Source organism: Macaca fascicularis, chromosome 1 (genome assembly GCF_037993035.2).
Source record: "Macaca fascicularis isolate 582-1 chromosome 1, T2T-MFA8v1.1".
Classification (NCBI taxonomy): domain Eukaryota; kingdom Metazoa; phylum Chordata; class Mammalia; order Primates; family Cercopithecidae; genus Macaca; species Macaca fascicularis.
In genome coordinates, this window is record NC_088375.1 from 4,761,278 (window position 1) to 4,774,331 (window position 13,054).

Here is a 13,054-nt window from a genome sequence, read left to right on the forward strand (position 1 = left end):
CTTACTAATTTTGACCTTGATACCTTCTGGAATATACCTGACTTTGGCTATTTGTCACTGTAAGGTGTTTTAACAGTAATACTTTTTGGAATGATTACTTTGCATTCATTTGTGCTCACTGACAATCTTAATTCTATAAAGAAGTATTAGATCATCGAATCAGTTTTCCAAATACTTTTTTTCCCCAAATACTTTCAACCATGACTCATAGTAAGAAATACGAGAGGTTCATGAGTTTATTTTGAACCCTTACAATACATGATGCAATCTGATCTTTTCTACTCTACTTTTTAATTTTTAAAAATCCTTATCACAACCTACTAAATTGACTTGTGACCTGATAGGGTGTGATTCCCCAACCTGAAAGATACTGATTTAGTGTGTACTGTGACCATGTTCCATTTGCTTAAAATTAACATAGTTTCCTTCAAAAACATATTTCACTTTGTTTCCAAGAAATTTTCAACTTCATTGAGTATAATTCTAGCATAAAATATTCACTATATTATGTTCCATTATGTATTTAAATTATACTCCTATGAAAACTTGGAATCATTTCTGTGGTAACACCCTGGTAAATCAGAATGTCCTTTAAGTTACATGTGTCTGAGTTGTAATTATAGTGGCTTACGGCTGGGATTTGTTGGTTTTCCTTTAGGAAATGGTGTGGTAATTCATCTACCTGGATTGTTTGAAGAAGCAGAGAAAAATGTTCAAAAAGGAAAAGGTATGAAAGAATGAGTCTACTAGGTAACCAGTTGTTCTTTGTAAAGTTTTATTAGGATCTTATGCCAGGCAAACAACATGTTTGTCTTATACTTTAAAATTGCAGGCTACTATAAGACAAATTTTTAATGTCAGTTATTAAGTTTTATTTATTATAAACACTGTTTTAAACAGAAGACTAACATCTTACGTCATTATGTTAAGTCTTGATTTTTTTACACATTGGTTATCTGTAAACTTTATCTTAAGGTAGCTAGAATTACAATATGTGGGTGGCAAAACTAGGAAATTCCTGAGTTTGCACACTGTCAGTCTTGTTTTCTGAAAGGTCTAGAGCTCTCCTTTTGTTGCTACAACTCAGGGATAAAAAGGAATTTTTTTACCCCCCCATGCTACACAGATGTAAGGGGAATTGTTTAGGGCCCTCCTTCTAAATGAAGTAAATGCTGCTTTTATGCAATATATCCATGCCCATCTTCTTAAAAGAAATAGTCCTGGATTCTTGCCTTTACTGATCTCTTGGATTTTTAGAGGTGTGTTTACATTAACCTTGGCCATCTCATTAGGGTGTGAGGGGAATTTGATAATACAAACCCAGTTTAAACATCTCTAATACAAAAATCTGAAATCCAAAATGCTCCCCAAATCTGAAACTTTTTGAACACAGACATGACACAAGTGGAAAGTTCCATACCCAACCTCATGCAACGAGTCACAGTCCAAACATAGGCGCACACACAGTTTATTCAGTGTCTCCAAGGGAAAAAAGGCCTTCTCCCCTTTCAGCTTTCATATATCTTTTCCATGCACGCCCAGATTCCCCCACACAAGCGTGCCCACAGAGGGTAATAAAGTGGCATGTGTGCTAGCTGGATGTTCCAACTGTGGTAATAAATGAAATATAGAATACAGATGGAGACTGAAAGCCTACTGTTTGTTGTTACTGCTGTTTGCCAGCTGATACAGATACTCTGGTGCTGCTGCTGTACTGCTTAGTTACCCTGAACACATTTTTTCCACTGTATTAGTGGTATGTCATATTTTTTCCTGTTAAATACTTGCATGTGAATAACTGTAAGGAAATAATTACTTATCAGCATATAAATTCAGAGTCAAGAATGTTGGTATTGGTAAACAACCACAGATGGAGGAGGAAGAGGAGGAGGGAGGAGAAGGAGGAGGATGGAGGAAGAAGAGAAGGAGGAGGAGGAGGGTCCCTAAACTTTTTCATGCACAAAATTATTTAAAATACTGTATAAAATTGCCTCAGTTGATGTGTATAAGGTGTATATGGAACATAAATGAATTTCATGTATATATTTGAGCCACACACCCCAGAGATCTCATTATTTGTATGCAAATATTCCAAAGTCCAAAAAAAAAATCTGAAATCTGAAATATTCTGGTATTTGGAATAAGGGAATCTCAACCTGTAATACATAATTGAGGAGAATCATTAGTATAGTTTCCCCTTGAATTAGCTCACATTTAAAAGACGCAATTACTGTTAAAGTATTGTTCAGGTTTTTTTTTTTTTTTTTTTTTGGAGATGGAGTCTTGCTTTGTCATGCAGGCTGGAGTGCAGTGGCACGATCTCGGCTCACTGCAACTTCTGCTTCCTGGGTCCAAGCGATTCTCCTGCCTCAGTCCCGAGTAGCTGGGACTACAGGCACGTGCCACCATGCCTGGCTAATTTTTTGTATTTGTAGTAGAGATGGGGTTTCACCATGTTAGCCGGGATGGTTTCCAGCTCCTGACTTTGTGATCCGCCAGCCTTGGCCTCCCAAAGTGCTGGGATTACAGATGTGAGCCACCGCATCCTGCGCTGTTCAGGTTTAAAAGTAGCAATCTGTCCTCAAGTGTTCTTAACCACTAAATGTGATTTTACAGAACCCTGTCTTTGCTACCATCTCTTTTCTCCTTTCTGCGTTTTTACCTGTGACCTAGTCTGTGATTTTTATATTGGTGCTGCTCTCTGTTCTCATCTCCTTTAATAAGTTTGCCCTACTCCCTTTTTCCTTCTAGCCTATCCGACCCTGCTCTTTTTCCACTTTACTGAATTTCTTGCTCCTATTTTCTTTATTGTATCTCCTAAACTAATTTTAGAGTACATGTTTGTGTGTCGAAACAACCATAGAGGGGGACGCTTAATATTCCAGGTTTACTTTTTCGCACGTTACCGAGGAGGTTCTCCTCTTTAATCTTTAAGGAATATATTTTAAAAATAAATCTTAAGGTAAAAACAAATTTTTCATTATTAAAGATTAGTTTTGAAATGTTTGCAGCTTGGCAGTTTGTCTTTAGTATTGTCTTTAAAGAAAAACATCAATTTGGATTCATTTGTTCATTCAAGCATTTTTTTTTTTTTGGAGACATGGTCTTGCTCTGTCGTCTATGCTGGAGTGCAGTGGTGTGAACACAGTAGTGAGCCTCTACCTCCTGGGCTTAAGCAGTCCTCCTACTTCAGCCTCCCGAGTAGCTGGGGCCGTAGGCACGTGCCACCATGCCTGGCCAGGTTTTTAAATTTTTTTTATTTTTGTAAAGATGGGGTCTTTCTGTGTCACCCAGGCTGGTCTCAAACTCCAGGCCTCAAGCAATCCTCCTGCCTTGGTCCCCCAAGTGCTAGGATTATAGGCCACTGCTCTCAGCCAAAAATAATTTTTAAAACCACTTATTGGATAACAGGCCCTGTGCTATGAAAACTCACAGCCTCTCCTCTAGGTCTTCCACAGTTAAATGGGGAGACAGATATATCTCCTTACAATTCACTGTAGTAAGTACAGTAATTAACAGTAGTACCTTAGAAGAATTAGTGAAAAAGCTTATTTTCTGTGCTTTTTTTTTTTTTTTTAGATGGAGTCTTGCTCTGTCACCAGGCTGGAGTGCAGTGGCACGATCTCGGCTCACTGCAGTCTCTGCCTCCTGGCTTCAAGCGATTCTCCTGCCTCAGCCTCCTGAGTAGCTGGGATTACAGGCGCCCGCCACCACACCCAACTAATTTTTGTATTTTTAGTAGAGACAGGGTTTCACCATGTTGGCCAGGATGGTCTCGATCTCCTGACCTCAGGTGATCCGCCCGCCTTGGCCTCCTGAAGTGCTGGGATTACAGGCATAAGCCACCACACCCGGCCCATATTTTTTATAATAATTATCTTTTGGGAAAGGGTGCCATTCCTAAAATTAACTCCCTTCTGTCAAATTTCTCCCTGCTAGGTACCTAACCTCCCCTAGCAAATTTCTGCCTGCCAGGTACCTAACCTCCCCAGCATGATGTTTTTCTACCATTTGCCTTTTGGATTCCTAGAAATATTTTATGTGGATGTGACTGGTTTGAATTTGGAGCTTTTAGAGCAAGACATTTGGAAAGATAGCATGTGAGTGAATTTATGTATGGAATGAATGACGTGAGAAAACTCTTGTTAGACATGATGTTTCCTATACAGAAGAAAAGATACAAACATGATTGCTTCAGTAAAAAATGCTTTTAGGCCGGACGCGGTGGCTCAAGCCTGTAATCCCAGCACTTTGGGAGGCCGAGACGGGCGGATCACAAGGTCAGGAGATCGAGACCATCCTGGCTAACACGGCGAAACCCCGTCTCTACTAAAAACACACACACAAAAAAAATTAGCCGGGCGAGGTGGCGGCGCCTGTGGTCCCAGCTACTCGGGAGGCTGAGGCAGGAGAATGGCGGGAACCCGGGAGGCGGAGCTTGCAGTGAGCTGAGATCTGGCCACTGCACCCCAGCCTGGGCGACAGAGCGAGACTCCGTCTCAAAAAAAAAAAAAAAAAAATGCTTTTAGACATTGTATTTCCTTTTTTTTGAGACAGCATCTCGCTCCACTGCCTACACTGTAATGTAGTGGCACAATCTTGGCTCACTGCAACCCCTGCCTCCCGGGTTCAAGTGATTCTTGTGCCACAGCTACCCGAGTAGCTGGGATTAGATGCACCCACCACGACGCCCAGCTAATTTTGTATTTTTAGGAGAGATGGGTTTTTATCATGTTACCCAGGCTAGTCTCAAACCCCTGGTCTCAAGTGATCCACCTGCCTTGGCCTCCCACAGTGTTGGGATTACAGGCATTAGCCACCATGCCCGGCCTAGACATATTTCTAAAGAAATTAAGATTTTAGGCTGAGGTGGGCAGATCACGAGGTCAGAAGAATGAGACTGTCCTGGCTAACACGGTGAAAACCAGTCTGTACTAAAAATACAAAAAAAAATTAGCCGGGCGAGGTGGCGGCGCCTGTAGTCCCAGCTACCCGGGAGGCGGAGCTTGCAGTGAGCCGAGATCGCGTCACTGCGCTCCAGTCTGGGCGACAGAGTGAGACTCCGTCTCAAAAAAAAAAGAAATTAAGATTTAAAACTGCTGTACAGAATATTCAATTAAAATATATCTTTTTCTCCTTTCTCTCCAGGACTAGAAGGCTGGGAAAAAAGGCTTATTATATCTGACAGAGCTCATATTGGTAAGGTGGATATATTGCATTTATTTGTAACTATCTTTTTATCAGAAATTTATCAAATGAAAGTATTTAGTAACTAATTTTGTCTTTTATTTTTATTTAGCATAAGTAGGATGGATTGTAGTAATTGAGTTCTAAATACAAAAAAAACTTACTTTTTTTCTTTTTTAACAAAGTCTAGGCTGAAATTTACCTATTTGAAAAAAAGGTTAGCTAAGCAAATTTGTAATACAAGTGGTATTTCATAAGACATCTCTAATTCTATTTAAAAATAAGCCACATCAAATGCAAAGAACATTTATTTGTACATGTAATATTCTTGTAAAAGTAAGTGTACCATTTTGCAGATAGAGTGAGTCTTTGTGCCTAAAATGTAATAATTATTGCTTTTTAAGTGATTCAGATTTTGTTCAGACTAACCTAAATTTCAGCCACTACCAATAAATTTGGGATTTTCTTTTCTGTTTATTTTTCTCTTTCAGAACCAATAGAATTGTTAATTAGCAGTGACATGATTAAGAGACAATAACCAGAAAATAAATCAGTAAAAACCATGTAGGAAACTTCTCTATGATTGATCTGCACTCTTAAATTATATTTAAATATGTATGTGTCCTGTGGCAGTAGCTGCTCTAGTTTTAACACTGGCCTCTATTTAAAAGGCAGCCTCATCAAGATACTTAACAGTATTTATCAGCCAAGCACAGAAATCAAATAATGGTCCCTCCAGATAATAGCCACAGACTTGAATCCTAGGTATAATCCTAGTAACCCAAATAAAATAACTTATTTAAAGTAAACTCTATTGGATTAACATACAGTTTTTATATGAAACTGGCTTCTTTGTTACATTGTGTGCCACAGGCTTCTTAATCTGTAAAGTCTGAAAGGAACAATTTTTTGTTTTTACTGAAAAACAGTTTTATGTCAATATTTGTTGTCCTCCTGTATGTTGTCTATTAGTAGGCTGGTTATCCTTGAATGCAAAGACTTTGATAGCTGTTTGTTAGTGTAACTGGATAAAATGTGGAATACTTCTGTATTTAACATAAAACTAAGCTTGTGAGTAGTTTATATTTCACCTGGTTATACTTAAACTATGATAGTATTATCAGTAATACTTTTATTTAAAAGGCACCTTTTATATTTCCAGAATAATTAATAACATAGATGCATAACCAAGACAAAAACCAAAGGAAACAAAGAAGCTTTGCAGTCCCAAATGATAACATGCAATTTGGATAAGGACAAAAGGGTTTTGTTTTGGTTTTCAGAAGAAGGAGGTTGTCATTTTCGTTGCCCATTTTAAGCTTCTGATTTTAAAAATATTTATATTTTGTTTGTTAGCTTATCTTAGGACTTGAATTTTAAACTTATATATCACTGTTGTGCTATCATATAGGAAGCAATACAGTGTTACTAATACTTTTTTGTTGTTGTTAGATGGAGTCTCGCTTTGTCACCCAGGCTGGAGTGCAGTGGGGTGATCTCAGCTCATTGCAAACTCTGCCTCCTGGGTTCAAGCGATTCTTCTGCCTCAGCCTCCTGAGTAGCTGGGATTACAGGTGTGCCACCATGCCCAGCTAATTTTTGTGTTTTTAGTGGAGATAGGGTTTCACATGTTGGTCAGGCTGGTCTTGAACTACTGACCTCAGGTGATCTGCCCACCTTGGCCTCCCAAAGTGCTGGGATTACAGGCGTGAGCCACTGCCTCCAGCCCTACCAATATTCTTTCTTATTGGCAGTTTCCTAGGTGTATAAGGAAAAATATGTTTTTGTGAAGTACTTTTGTAGCGTTTTTGTTTGCTTATACTTACTACTCATTAGCTTTATTTATTCTGTTACCAATAGTCAACTTTATCTTCTTTTACCTTCGTGATTTTATGTGTAGCTTTTTGGTATCCATTGTTCCTATTGTGGATAAAGCAAGGCACTGCATTAGATGATAAAAACCACTACTTATCTTCAGAACGTTCTAATGGCTTTTTGTTATGTTGTCTGCTCTGTGAAATTCATTATCTTAATCAGCATACCACAATTTAGGATTGCAAAACAGAATAATCCCTAATACCTGCCCTTTGAATAACGTATAGCATCAGCGTATGTAATCAGGTAGTTGGGCTATGTGCAGATATAAATGTATGCTGATGATATCAGCCTGTTGGAAAGAACATCGTGTTAAGAGACATATCCCTGTTCCTGTCTGGATTCTCCATCTTCCTTCTTCATTGCAATTGCTTTGGGTCTGTCACTTAACAGTTCCATCCTTGGTACAGCATAGAGGTTAAGCAAGTTACTTAATTATTTTAGACCACCAAAACAAAACAACAAAGTAGTATGGGAAGGGGTAAAAAGGCCTAGAGTAAAAGGAAAGTAATTTAGTTTAAGCCATAATAAATGTAAATGAATATTATTATTTTATTTACAATTATATTTCTTTAATAATGATTTTTTTCCCATAAATGTATGTCCTTAAAGGAAAGTATTTCTGACAGGACTGAGCCTGTAGAAGATAAGCTCAGACTAAAATTTAGGTGTTAGTAGTAATATGTGTAATAATGGATGTGTTGTGCTTTAAAATGTGTGTTACTATAAGCCTATAAGGTTCATTTCCTAGGGTCCTTAAAAAGTCTTACAAGAAACATATTTTTTATTTTATTATTTTATTTTATTATTTTTTGAGACAGGGTCTCATTCTATCACCCATGCGGGAGTTCACTGGCATGATCTTGGCTCACTACAACCTCCGCCTCCTGGGTTCAAGCGATTCTCGTACCTCAGCCTCCTGAGTAGCTGGGATTACAGGCATGTCCCACCACGCCCAGCTTATTTTTTTGTGTTTTTAGTAGAGACAGGGTTTCGCTATGTTGGCCAGGCTGGTCTTGAACTCCTGACCTCAAATGATCCACCCGCCTCGGCCTCCCAAAGTGCTGGGATTACAGGCGTAATCCACTGCCCGGTCAGAAACATGTATTTTAATATAATCAATTCTAAAATAGTGAAAAGGAGTAAATAGTATCATTAAAAAATCAGAAAACTAATTGGAAAATCGTTGCTGTGAAACTGCTTCCGTCTTTGCTTTAGAGACTGCCCTGTCAGCATGGCACTGAATGGACAGTTTTGTAAGCTCCATTGTGATTTAAGGCGTTAGAATTCTCATTTCAGAACTGAGTACAGGATCTGGCATATAGATGCTTCAAAATGTTCATTTACTTCCAAGGATTTTTAAAATCTTCCGTAGTATGAGATTCTGTATAAAAGTGTGGTGGGTGATACGGAGCGTAGTACAATGGAAAAAACTATAGGCTTTGAAACTGAGGGATCTGGATCCAAATCTTGATTATGGATCCTCTGGCAAGTGATTTCCTTTGCAGTCACTAGTTCCCCAATCAGTAAAAACACCTTACACAGGTTGTGTCCACAAAGGAAAGAATTTTACGTGTTTTATTCATATATGTGTACACCCAACAGCTAACTTAAGTGCTGTACTTGGTCAAGATATACTGTTTTTATCCTGACAAATACTGCTCTGTAGTTTTCTTTAGTTTTGTTGTCTGTTCTTCAATTTTGGTGCCTTCTATTTTTCTGAAAGAGTTATGTGTGAGGTTGGTAATATTTCTTGTTTAAATGTTTTATAGAAAATCTTTGTGAGGATGTTTTTATGAATTCCATGAAGATTATGAATTTTATTTCTTTAATAGATATTGGGATATTCAGATTTTTCTGTTTCTTCTGTCAGTTTTAGTAATTTATGTTTCCTAAAGAAATGTATTCGTCTAACTTCTCAAATTATTGGTAACTTTTGTAGTCTTCAGTGATGTCCCTCTTTTATTCATGGTATCCATTTTATTGATTTTGTGGGTTTTTTTTTTTTTTCTTCCCAAAAAACCATTTTCTCTATTTTCTGTTTCACTGGGTTCAGCTCTTTCTATTCTTCCTACTTTCTTTGGTTTAAATTTGCTCGTTTTTGTAGTTCCTTTAGAAGCTTGGATCATGAACTCTACTAGACCGACGTCGCTCTCTTCCTCCCTCCTTTCCTCCCACCCTCCCTTCCTTTCTTCCTTCCTGACCTTTCTTTTCTAATGTAAGCATTTAAAATTACATGTGTTCCTCTAACACATGTAATGATGTTAGCTATATTCCACAAATATTATTTATACATTCATTTCCATTCAGTTCAAAATAACATAATTTATATTTTAACCTATATGTTGAGTATGATGTTCGTGTTTCCAAATATTGGAAGATTTTCATGATTTCTCTCTATTCATAATTTAATTTTATTGTGAACAGAGAATATACTCTGTATGATCCTAATCTTAGTTTGTTGAGACTTCTTTTCTGGCTCAGGATGTGGTCTGTTTGGTTAATGGTCTTCATGCACTGGAAAGAATATGTGCTCTGCTCTTGTTGAGTAGAGTGTTCTTTAAATGCCAATTAAATCAAATTGTTTGATAGTGTTGTTCAAGTCCTGTATCCCAGCTGATTTTCTATCTATATTCTGTCAGTTACTGGGAGGAGTGTTGAGCCTCTGACAATAATTGTGGATTTGTCTATTTCTCTTTTGAAGTCAGTCAGTTTCTGCTTCATGCACATTGAAGCTCTGTTAGGTTCATGTATGTTTACAGTTCTGATTTTGATGCATTGAACCTTTCCTCGTTATGAATTGGTATTAACAACCATAGCTTTTTATGATCAGCAGGTTTCCCTGGTGCTGTTAGTGGGAAAGTTTTGATGCTGTATGTACTAGTTAGTTACTTTTCAGAAGCTAAATTTGTTATTGTGTGATTTAAAAGTATCTAATAAGCTATGAATGTTAATACCACAATATCCTCTTTATGGTAATATTCCTTATTCTGATATCTACTTTGATATTAATATAGCCACTAGAGTTACCTTAAGAGTACTATTTGCATGGTGTATCGCATTCCATCCTCTAATGATCTTTAGTGTGTCTGTCTCTTTGGATCTTATAATGTATTTTTTATAGACAAAATGTAGTTGGGTCTTGCATTTTATTCATTGTGACAATTTTATCCTTTAATTGGAATGTTTAGACTATTTAATTTTACTATAGTTAATTATCACTATGGTTAGATTTATGTCTGCTCTTTGTTTTCTTTTTATTTATTCTTTATTTTTCTTCTTTTCCTGCTTTCTTTTACACTGAACATTTTTAATATTATCCCCACTGTTAACTTACTAGCTATACCTCTTGTTTTATGAATTTATGAATTTTGGTAGTTGCTGTAGGGGCTATAATTGCATCTTTTAGTTACTCGAGTTACCTTCAAGTATTTCACTTAGAAGGTTTAAGCAGTTGATTTTTTTAAGGCAACTTAAAAATTATTAAGTTGCTGGCCAATTCTTTACATTAGCACACTAATGCAAGGACCTATTGCATTAAACTTTTGCCCTGTTCACTGAATCTCATAACTCAGTTTGTACTGTGAGAGATGCTTATTGAGGGAAAATGGCCTAATGAGTGGTTGAGACCCTTAAAAAAATTAAATATGAAATCCAGATTTGTTAGGTGTCTGTTCTTTTATTTAATATCGATGTATTACATGCCTACTGTGTCAGGTATGGTGCTGAGCACTAAGGATTCAGCAGTGGAAAAGACCAAAAGCATCCCTTAATGGAGCATATCGTGTACTAGTGAAAACAGATCATATTACTAGAAATGTGTAATCCATGTAGCATGGCATATAGTGCTCAGTTCTGAGGAGAAATAGTAACTCAGAGAAAGGAGCTAGGCAATGGCAGACAGTTTGAAGGAGGAGGTAGGGGCCTACAGTTGTATGTAATGTGGCCGGGGAGCCTTCACTGAAAAGTGACATTTGAGTCCAAGACCTCAGGGAGATGTGAGAAAGCAAGCAAAGTGGCTGTTACATGTTCCGAGTCTCATACTAAATATGGTATAACATTAATCATGTTAATAAAACTTAAGTATAATAGTAAATTAAAACTTTTAAAATGCTGTTAATAAACTTAACTAAAGGTGCACAATTATGATGTTTTCTTTGTTTGCAATATCTAGGCTGTAGAAAGTGAAACAGATAGTCCAAGGCTGTTCTTTCAAAACAGTAATAGTGGAGGCATTAATGCTCCATGCCGTGATGAAGCCTTATGAACGTAATTATTCTGATTACACTAATTGCTTCCTGGGGCCTAGAAAAACCAAGGAAAGCATTAGCTCTGTGACAAGGCGCTAAATTAATGTCTGAAAAATATGGTTCACCTGCTTTGCAGCAACCATTTATCTGTGGGTTGTCAGTTGCTTTTTAAATTTCTTTGAGCATAAAAAACAAAACATTTACTTTCAAATGTCTTTTTATTCAAAAGAAATGAGAATGGTATACTCTAAGATCTCAATCTTGTCATAACTGATTTGCAAATTCAGGGTTTAATGAAACAGCCCTTCAGAACTATTCTGGCCTCTCAAGTAACTGAGAAAGACTATTGCTTGGGCAATAAAATGGGAACATGATGATAAACTGACCCTTACAGATCAAAATTATTGTTTACATAAAGAGTATTTTATTCTTTTTCATTGCTGTGCAGTATCCCTTTATATGACCATTTCACACTTTTAAAAATCCATTCATTCTACCATTGATGAAAATTTGAGTTGTTTCCAATATTGGGATATTACAAATACTGTTACCCTGAGCATTCTTGTAGATATCTTTTGGTGTGCAGTATACTGATATGACTTTAAAGGTGTTACTGTTACCTAACTGTGTGGCACTAAGGCAGATATTGCTTACTAGATACTTTTAAATCACACAAATTTAGTTTCTGAAATATAACTGATTAGCATGTACAGTATCAAAACTTTCCTACTAACAGCACCAGGGAAACCTGTTGATCATAAAAAGCTATGGTTGTTAACCTTGCCAAGCATGGCAGGAGGATTGCCTTGACAGTTTTAGTAGTGTCTCAAAAGGAGGAAAGTAGAGAAGAGTACATACATGGTTTTATGGGCAGGGTTAATCAGAGGATGGGTTTAGATTGGGTTATCAGACTTTTCTAGCTTCACCATCTATAACTTCAATATCAGTCTTCTAATGCTTCTAAATAGTTCTTTTACAGATGCTACCATTAATCCCAAGAACCTCATATCAGTCTTTCTGTTAAACATCTACACATTTCAACTTAATTATTTGGAAACAGTGACTTCATTAGCAAAAAGAAACTATAGTTAAATATACTAAAAATCAGTAAATTGTACATCTTAAATGGGTGAATTTTGTGCTATATAAATTATATTCCCATAAAACTGTTTAAAAACAAAACAAAAAACAAGAAGCCTTGGTTAGAAGTTCAGAGACCAAAATTCCAGTTCTGCCTCTTCTATAAACCAGCTATTTGTTCAGTCAGTAAATATTTGAGGACTTGTTTGCACTGGAAATCAACTAGTAGACTAAACTGACATGATCCTAATACTCTCAGAGCATTGGCAGGGGAGAAAGAGTACAAGTTATGTGTAGGTGTAGAAAGAGGCAATATTTCATGCAGAAGTACATGCCTTGTAGCTGAGGGCTGCAAAGAATGCCAGTGTGACCAGAGGGCAGTGCGGGTGGCAGAGCATGAGTATAAGATGAAAGTGTAGACTGTGCAAGGAGGCCAGATAATAAAAATAATTTTGTCTCTTTTTTTAGAGCAGTGGAAAACTGTTGAGTTTTAAGGGCAGGGGAGGTGTGAATGCCATATTTGTGTCTTGGAAAGATGCTTTGGCTGCATGACAGCATTTGGATTAGCGATGTCTAAGAATGGAAAGAGGTACACACACTAGGAGACTACAGTTTTGGTGAGAGATGATGGAAGCTCGAGACTAGTGAGGAAAAGGAAGGTG

The 13,054-nt window shown here is 37.1% G+C and overlaps 1 protein-coding gene across 1 annotated transcript in view; it reads left to right on the plus strand.

Annotated features, from left to right (window-relative positions):
• ADSS2 (adenylosuccinate synthase 2) overlaps positions 1–13,054 on the plus strand; it is a 43,970-nt gene that overhangs the window by 14,084 nt on the left and 16,832 nt on the right. The window contains exons 3-4 of the mRNA XM_005539631.3: positions 659–727; positions 5,149–5,199. Coding sequence (XP_005539688.1) covers positions 659–727; positions 5,149–5,199 — 120 coding nt within the window. The remainder of the gene's footprint in view (positions 1–658; positions 728–5,148; positions 5,200–13,054) is intronic.